Source organism: Ursus maritimus, unplaced genomic scaffold (genome assembly GCF_017311325.1).
Source record: "Ursus maritimus isolate PB19 unplaced genomic scaffold, ASM1731132v1 scaffold_10, whole genome shotgun sequence".
NCBI lineage: Eukaryota > Metazoa > Chordata > Mammalia > Carnivora > Ursidae > Ursus > Ursus maritimus.
This window is the reverse complement of record NW_024423344.1, coordinates 7,883,813-7,892,300: the sequence shown is the minus strand read 5'-3', so window position 1 is coordinate 7,892,300 and position 8,488 is coordinate 7,883,813. Positions and strand designations below refer to the sequence as shown.

The 8,488-nt window shown below is 40.7% G+C and overlaps 1 protein-coding gene and 2 non-coding genes across 4 annotated transcripts; all 3 read right to left on the bottom strand.

The window, feature by feature from the left end:
• Positions 1 to 4,108: 4,108 nt before the first annotated feature.
• Positions 4,109 to 8,422, bottom strand: RPL21 (ribosomal protein L21). 2 transcript variants are annotated; one of them, XM_008692172.2, is made up of 6 exons: positions 8,347 to 8,422; positions 6,327 to 6,405; positions 6,004 to 6,065; positions 5,319 to 5,431; positions 4,419 to 4,569; positions 4,109 to 4,237 (listed from the first exon to the last, which is right to left on the bottom strand). In XM_008692172.2, the coding sequence occupies exons 2-6, from the start codon at positions 6,391 to 6,393 to the stop codon at positions 4,148 to 4,150; spliced, it is 483 nt and encodes a 160-aa protein (XP_008690394.2). In that variant the 5' UTR covers positions 6,394 to 6,405; positions 8,347 to 8,422; the 3' UTR covers positions 4,109 to 4,147. The 2 variants fall into 2 exon arrangements, with proteins under 2 accessions (XP_008690394.2, XP_008690395.2); XM_008692173.2 differs by lacking the exon at positions 8,347 to 8,422 and adding an exon at positions 8,090 to 8,258.
• On the bottom strand, positions 5,148 to 5,274 carry LOC121101455. Its single transcript, XR_005833441.1, has one exon. It is a non-coding gene; the product is annotated as a small nucleolar RNA SNORA27 (small nucleolar RNA).
• Positions 5,547 to 5,617, bottom strand: LOC121101444. The gene has a single exon (XR_005833422.1). It is a non-coding gene; the product is annotated as a small nucleolar RNA SNORD102 (small nucleolar RNA).
• Positions 8,423 to 8,488: the final 66 nt, after the last annotated feature.

Sequence of the window (8,488 nt, the reverse complement as noted above, 5' to 3'; positions counted from 1 at the left end):
TAACAACTCTTGCTGTGTATCCTACATCCCTGAACAATGAGTTTACTGGAGACTTGCAGACTACCTTTAGGTAATTTCACCAGAATAAAAACTGTGCTTTCCTACCAGCTCTACTTTATTTCAACAGTCAGAATTATTGAAAATCTACTTGTTGCAAGACTCCATTAAGTGCTGGTACAGAATACAAGTAACAGTTAACTTTCTGTTACCATTTACTGAGGGGATGCCAAAGTAGAAGACATTCCTGCCTGCCTTCACAGACACCCCTGTAGTGAAATTAATTATCCTTTATAAATTTGTGAGTTTACCAAAAAATTCTATTTCTTCTTTAATCTTAACTAAACCTGTAAAATGGGTTAAGTATCTCCTAACTTGAGGTTCAGACAAGTTCAGTAACTTACCCAAAGTCACTGAGCCATTCAGTAAGAGACAACCTAACCCCTCCGATTTCTAATCTTGGCATTTTCCATCAACATAGAAAGAAGGATGAAAACACTCTGGTCATAAAAAAGGAATGACAAAGCAGGTCAGGGTGCCAACTCCAATAGAGCTGCAATGGGGAGAATTAAATCTCAATGGGGGAGGTGGGCAGTGGTAATCAGGGAAAGCTACAGGAAGAAACTGCCCAGTCTCTGAGCATGAGTATTATTTGGTAGGTGGAAACACAGAGGGTGGGAGATGGCATGTCAAGTTGAAGAAACAGCATGAGCAAAATCATGGAAGTAGAAGTATAATGCGTCTGGGGAGCTATGAGTAGTCTCAAACATTAGAAGGATGAGGTGGGTGGCCCAAGAAATTGGGGACCAGACTGTGGATGTCAACGCATGCCATGCTCAGGAATTTATCCGGAGGCTATGGAAAGCCACTGAATTCCTTAAGGGGGGTAATCCTGACTATATGTAACAGGGTCAGTGCTAGAAGCATATGTAGAACAGAGTATCATCTCTGCCCTCAAGTATCTTAGAACTGTTTACTTATTCATCTCCCACAAGCAATTATTCTTAACCCCCTTCTCTATCAGGAGCAAAAAGTTCAATCACATCCTCACTTGAGCTAAGCTATCACCTCATTTCAGAGAATAGAGTACCTCATTGCATTTCCTTTCCAAATTAAATGATTTCCATAAATTCCGATAATGCAAGGAAAGCAGGTATCAGAGAATTTTCTCTATGCTTTTTCCATTTGGGGCTTTATGTGCTAGCCTGTCAGTTGATCATCACCACACACGTTTGCAGTTTGAAAAGAATCATAACACAGAAACCCTGGGCTGCTTATTCACTCCTCTGTACACTTTCCGCCTCAGCAATACGAGCTACAGATGCTGCCTCACTGCTATTATTGATAACCAAGTAACTTGTCTAACAGATTCTGGGAAGCTTTTCTACCAATTGTTTTCCTTTTAAGTGCAGATGGGATAAACACTTGTATTCCAAATCTAATTATTTCTCTTGTGTTCAAAAAGTAAGATACACCTACTTTGTTTAAATCTTAGCAACTTTTATTGCTACGTTTTAGCATAATTGTTTTTTCCCACCATAGCACAGAGAAAATGTTATTGACACTAGCGAGAATACACTAGAGATATGAAGCTGTGGGTTTTTTCTGCCACAACGTTGAGAGTGTGATATATTTTATTCAACCCTTGGGACTGGGCTCAACTGAACAAAACCAGAAGTCCTCAAAAGGTACCTGGCTAGATCAGAAAAGGAAGAATCAAAAGTTCAAGGAGCCAAGCAACTTCATTTATGGTCATGGCTCTAATTTAGGAATAGGGCAAAAAGTTTTATAGTTAGAACATTTTTCTTCATCCTCACCAACAAGTGTAGAAAAGGGAATTGTATAGTAAGAGATTCATTTGTAACTTCACAATCTGTAACAATTACTCATTTAAAAGGACCTGCATTTCAAGGCAGGCACATAATTTATCAGCACACACACATTACTCAAAGCTAGGGGAGTTCGATGCAATTTATTTCAAGAAAACCTCTTCAAACTAATCTGTGTATTTGCAGGATATTCCGATGGAGCTGCCCAAAAGGGAGTTGGAAATACAGTTAGAGGTTCAGAGAACTTGAGTTCTGAAATTTGAGCATCAAGTATATTACAGGTGACTAAAGACATAGATGAGTGGTTCTCAAACTTGAGCATATCAGTCACCCAGAGATGTTGTAAAGAGTGCTGGGCTCACCCCCAGAATTTGATTTAGTAGGCCCATATTTTAAACAAGTTCCCCCAAAATGTTGATGTCGGGTGGGGAACAATACTTGAGAACAATTGGAGCACAGCGGAGCCTGACCTCACGACCAAGACCTAAGCCAAAACCAAGTTTGAGCCCCCCAGGCACCCCCAATACCAAAAGTTTTATGTACATTCATGGTACCACTATCACCATTAACAGCACATTAGAAAATTGCCACACTGTACACCAGATGAAGTTTGCCTTTCCGGATGATCTGCCCTTAGAATTCCCTTAAACCAGTTCAATTTGCAGCCCTTCTTTTTCTCAATATTCACCTTCATCAGCCCTCCTGAACTGAGGGATCTTATCCTCTGCCATGTCTTGTCACAATTATGTCATCTGGTGGTCATGGGAGTATGAAGTCATAGGCCGTATGTGCACAAAGGACCTCTAGGAATCACTTGGTCCAATCCCTGTACCTCATTTTACATGGGGCAACAGAAAGTGGGGTTAATACAAACTGCTGGAAAATGAAAATGTTTGAGGTTTCCCAATCTTTCCACATCATGCAGGAGACTTAATCACCTCAATTACTCAAGAACAAATTATGAGCGCTCTAAAATTAAAAACATTCTAGTTTGGTAAAGTCCACAGGAAAAAAGATTAAACACACTGAAGTTAGAAAATGTCTGCTCAGGGAACCTGGGTGGCTCAGTTGATTAAGTGTCTTTGGCTCAGATCATGATCCCAGGGTCCTGGGATTGAGCCCTGCATGAGGTTCCCTGCTGGCAGGGAACCTGCTTCTCCCTCTCCTCCCAGCTTGTGCTCTCTCATTCTCTCTCAAATAAATGAATAAAATCTTGGGGCGCCTGGGTGGCTCAGTCGTTAAGCGTCTGCCTTCGGCTCAGGGCGTGATCCCGGCGTTATGGGATCGAGCCCCACATTGGGCTCCTCCACTGTGAGCCTGCTTCTTCCCCTCCCACTCCCCCTGCTTGGGTTCTCTCTCTCTGGCTGTCTCTATCTCTGTCAAATAAATAAAGTCTTAAAAAAAAAAAAAAGCAGTGCTTTCCTCAATTTAAAGAACATTTATGAAATGCTCATTATGTGCCAGGACTTAGGGGGGAAAATTTACTAAGACAGTCTTTAACCTCAGGTCTAATGGGGAAGATTAAGCTTTTAAAAATAAACACTGTAACAAAGCAAACACACCTGTAGTGGGAACAGGTATAAAGGACTTTATTCTATCACCCCAAACCAGAAGTAATTTCTCTGATTCCAAGCACTCTCATTCCTCTCCTTAAAATACTTTTATCAGGGAAGGTTCAATTATGACACACAAGGTGAACAAAGGACAATCAGGACTTCACCAACTTAAGAAAGTGTAGGTATTTCAGGCAAAGACAAGTACAAAGGAAATGGGGCAAAAAAGAGCACTTCCAAGAAATAAATTTTTCCTAAGAGCTAGAGCACCATACAGGAAAACCGTAACAGGAAATGACAGGAAAAACAATTTAGTAGGAACCAGACAGAGTGCTTTAAACCATCTATTTTTAAATAGGCTTCAAAGGCAAGTTCTTTATCCTTAAAACACAGCTATTTAAGACAGGATACAATTACAAGTACTCAACTCTCCCTGAGCTTAAATGCAATGCAAAAGATAACCTTTCACGTATTTTTAAAATTCTTTTTTTCTTAGGGATTTGGAGGGATTATTTTCCAACTATACTTTAAAAGTAATATCTGGCAGTTTTCTAACCAACTGAGTATATTCTGTTCTATTCTGAATATTCACTTCACATCTTTCAGCCAGAACAAAGCCACTAAGTTTGAATAAAGACATCACCCAATGAATTAGGACACAATTAAAGTTTGCTTTAAATATTTTTTGGGGGAAAGGACACCACACTTCTAACTCAATGAAGAGAAACATTTTTACAGTCTTCAGGTCTTTTATTTTCTTTCCGTTTATCATGCCATGAATTCATAGGGAATGGGTTCCAGCAGTTCGGGCTCCTTTCCATTGGTTCTCACAAAGTGTGCTTCTCTGGGTGGGGCAGGCTATTTAAAAAAAAAAAAAGCAAGGGGACAATTATGTCAAGGACTGTAATCAATTTCAAAGTGTTCTCAGAAACAAAGAAACATACTCAATTCATTAACTTTCATATAAAAGAAAATTACCACTGAGCAACTTTGAAAATTCCCAAGATCAAGAGCAAGAAACCATCTGTCAAGCACTCACCTGGCGCTTCAGTTGAACCCAAGTACCTTTCTCTTTGGCTTCCTTCTTTTTCTGATCATTTTCCTTCACACGCTTCAGGAAGCTATCTCTGCTCTTCGAGTGTTTAATATGCTCAATGCGTACATTAATTCTCTTGGCAAGAATCTTGCCCCTGGGGAGAATCAACATTACTATAAATGCTTCAGCAAAAATATAACAAAGTCCAATTTTATTTGGCAGTTTCATTTATTAAATAAACCACAAACCTTTTACCAATAGATAGGCTTACTCAGCAAGCCGATGGCTAAATTTGTAATCATTAATTGTACTAGAAGAGGCCTTGAAGCAAACATCTCCACTTTTTAAAAAATTTATTCACTGGGGCGCCTGGGTGGCTCAGTCGGTTGAGCATCCCACTCTTGGGTTTTGGCTCAGGTCACGATCCCAGGGTAATGGGATTGAGCTGTGTCAGGATCTGCACTTGGGGGTGTCTGCTGGAAGATTCTCTCTCTTCTCCCTCTGCCCCTCCCCACTGCTCATGTTCTCTCTAAAACTAAATAAAAGATTTATTTATTTGGAGGGGGTAGAGGGAGAGGAGTCTTAAGGAGACTCCACGCTAAGCATGGAGCCTGACACAGGGCTCGAACCCACAACCAGAGCCAAAACCAAGAGTTATATGCTTAACTGAATGCGCTACCCATGCATCCCCAAATATCTCCACTAATAAAACTTTCCATTAAGTCTAGTTCAATCTGTTTCCTCTGACAGGATACAAGGCAAACACCCAGTTTGCTTGAGTTTTAAAAGGATATTTCCTTTGCCCCACTTGAATGACCAATAAAGACATAAGTCCAATTGGCAAAGTGAAAAGGGGGTATGAGGGAATACTAAGCGGCTAAAAAGAACCCTGACGTTACTTACTTAACTTGTTTGTTTACAACAATGCCAACAGCATGCTGAGTAACATTGTAGACTCTTCCAGTTTTGCCATGGTAACATTTGTGGGGCATTCCTTTTTGAACAGTGCCCATTCCCTGTTAAGAAAGGAGATTAAAGTTATGCCAGCATTTCCCCTTCCTTTTACATCCTGACTCTTGTTAAAGTAACTAAGATACTTTAAAATTTTTTTCTTTTAAATGGTAACTCAAGAGCTTTCAGAGCCGGTGAAATGTGTTTTTCACATTGCTTTAAGCAATCAAAAAGACAATCATCATTAAGCTCCAGAGTACCAAGATACATTTAAATAGTGGTCACAAAAGAACGTAACTTTCACTTTTTTTTTTAAATAACCCATCTCCATCAACAATTAAAATTTGCACTAAGGCATAGTATTCCTTTCCACCTCAACAAACTCTTGACTTTTTTCATAACCCATTAACAAGTAATGAGAAAATTCTTAGATGCACGAATAGCACTTTAAAAACTCTGGTTTGAGTTAAATTAGCCATTCTACACTTAGGAGTCCTTATTCAGATCAAAGATTTTCCCTATTCAGGAGACTAAAAAGCCAACATATGCAACATACACTAGCATTTGAATTCCAGTATTAAAATTTTCTACCTTCTAATATTACTCTGTAGGTTATTTACCCAATTTTAGAATTTACCTTGATGTCCACAATATCACCTTTCTTGTAGATTCGCATGTATGTGGCCAAAGGAACAACTCCTGTGAACAAAAAAACCAGTATAGTCAGTATCAAGATTAAAAAGTCTAGAGTATAAAAGAAACATGCAAGCTTACTAGCTTTCAGCATACTCTATCTTTGACAGTTGTATTTTTAAATCTTGTTCATAGGAAACTACTATATGAAATTTATGCTTTTTATTTATTTATTACAAAAACAAGTTAGGTAGATGCTGGTTAATTAATGCCATTTAGTAAGAATGCATTGTATGCTTTGTTCTCTACGAGGGTAAATCTACTTACCATGTTTTCTAAAAGGCCTAGAGAACATATAGCGGGTACCTCTCCTCTTTCCCTTTGTGTTGGTCATTTTGGCGAATTACTGAAAACGGAAGTATAAAACAGTCAAATGCAAATGCAAAATTGGCATTTGTCTTTTTAAACAAAAAACCAATCAAACAGCCCTGTAAATGTCAAATGCTTGCATTATAGGAGCAACATAATTAAGAAATCTAAGAAGCTGACTCACCAATCAATATTTCTTATAAACGGTAAAAACCCATCATTTTGGCATGTAAAATTTTTGCTGAAACTGTGTAAGTGCTATTAACATTAAAGCTACTAAGTAGCAGAACTGGATTTTAGAACCCCCACCAGTACGTTCCCTATTAGAACATAAAAACACAACCAAAGTTCTAAAACCATGCTACTTGTAGTAGAACCCAGCCCAGAATGCTAAAGGCACTGGAATTACTAACTAGTGAGCAATCTGCTTGTTGCTGGAGAGCAAGACAACTCAGCCCGCATTTTTTACATGGTGGATTAAACCCCTTCTCTTCCTGTTTTGTTTTGTGTTTTTTTTTTTTTTTTTTTTTTTTTTTTTTTTTTTTGTGACAGTGTATCTTACACAGAAGCAGAATCCCCACTAAGCAGGGAGCCTGACTTGGGGTTCAATCCCAGGACCCTGGGATCATGACGTGAGCCTAAGGTAGATGATTTACCCACTGAGCCACCCAGGTGCCCTCTTATAAACACTTCTTAAAGAAAAGTGACTCCAAAGTATCTTATTCGTTAACTTGGGAGGTATGGAGACACAATGTTTCACCTAACCCACCAAAGCCAAATCACTGTTACAACAAATCCATCCATTCCTTTTTAGTGCCAAATACTTTGCTTTAATCCTCAAATCCTCTACATTTTTGTCAACTCATACCAAGTGTCAAGTTCATAAACAAGGAGATGCTCTGCAGGTCCAAATCACTTTATGGAGTCACTAAGCGGCAGATTCAGTAATGTAAAGTAATTTCTGCCTTTAGCATGCTAAAATGTCCATTCGCCTTCCACCAGATCCATCTTCCCCAGTAAGAAATCTATCTTACATCACGAACCAATACACGCTTTAAAAAATAAAATGTAGAAAACAGTGATTACTTTAGATTCTGTAACAGTACCAAACAGCACCCGCTATAAAATGCAACCTGGTTGCTCAACCGTGGTACCTAACATTTACAAACCAGGTGAAAAGCTCGCGGGGGGGGGGGGGGGGGAGGATGAAAAAAAGAAAACTAAGATTAAATGGTAATTCAAGGACTTTCCCAAGATTCCAAATGAAACACCTAGCTATTCACACGCTGCCCCAGCGTTAACAAAATACTTGTGGCAACCTGAAAGCACTTTCCGTTTCCTCAAATTCGACTTGGGGCCCCAATTTAAAACAACCGGATTAATTTCACACACTAAAGCCAAGTGATCTATAGCTCATATCATGCAAGGCATCCATCCCTCCGGACCGCAAGCCCAGCTTTTCAAACACAACTAGGCCTTACCGGAGATTAAAGCCCATGCCTTTAAACCCCTAAACCCATTCCTACTACCCCTAAGCCCTTATCCGACAGCATTACAAGTTCAGGCTTTACATTAGTAGCAAAAACGTCACACTGAAGAGTTCGAAAGGCATTGGGCCACGCGGCCGCAAAGCCTGTTCGAAGGCCCAGAATACTGAGGCTGAAGCCGTGGGGGCACAGAAAAAAACAAATTATTTCCCAAACCGACCCGAACTACCTCACCCCAGTGTTTCGGCTTCGCTTTTCGCGAGTCTCTCCCCCCGCAGGGCCGCGGCCTTGCCGTCTGGTCCTCAGCCCCCGGCCCAAGCCCGGCGCACGCCGCTCCCGGTCTGGACGAACATAGCTCCACCACCCAGGTCAGTGGGCCCCGGACAGGCTAGGCAGTCTCTCTAGGACCTCTATGCACGGCCGCAGCGGTCACAGGATGAGAACTCGAGTCTGTCGGACACGCGGCAGCGGGAGCCACGAGCACGGCCTACCTGGAAGATGGCGGTTCCGGCCGAAAGGAAGGAGGCGGGGCCGCAGCGCGCGCCTTACAAGGGCCTACGGGTTGCCCGCAGCACTGCCTGAAAGAAATGCCAGTCGAAAGTAACTCTTGTGGGGAAGGGGATCTTCTCAGAG

Excerpts from the sequence above, each read along its gene's own strand:
- RPL21 (XM_008692172.2), bottom strand. The coding sequence starts at position 6,393 with ATGACCAACACAAAGGGAAAGAGGAGAGGTACCCGCTATATGTTCTCT. Across the intron at positions 5,432-6,003 it reads GTGATATTGTGGACATCAAG|GGAATGGGCACTGTTCAAAA; the intron begins GTAAATTCTAAA and ends CTTTCTTAACAG. Across the intron at positions 4,238-4,418 it reads GGGTTCAACTGAAGCGCCAG|CCTGCCCCACCCAGAGAAGC; the intron begins GTGAGTGCTTGA and ends TTTTTTAAATAG.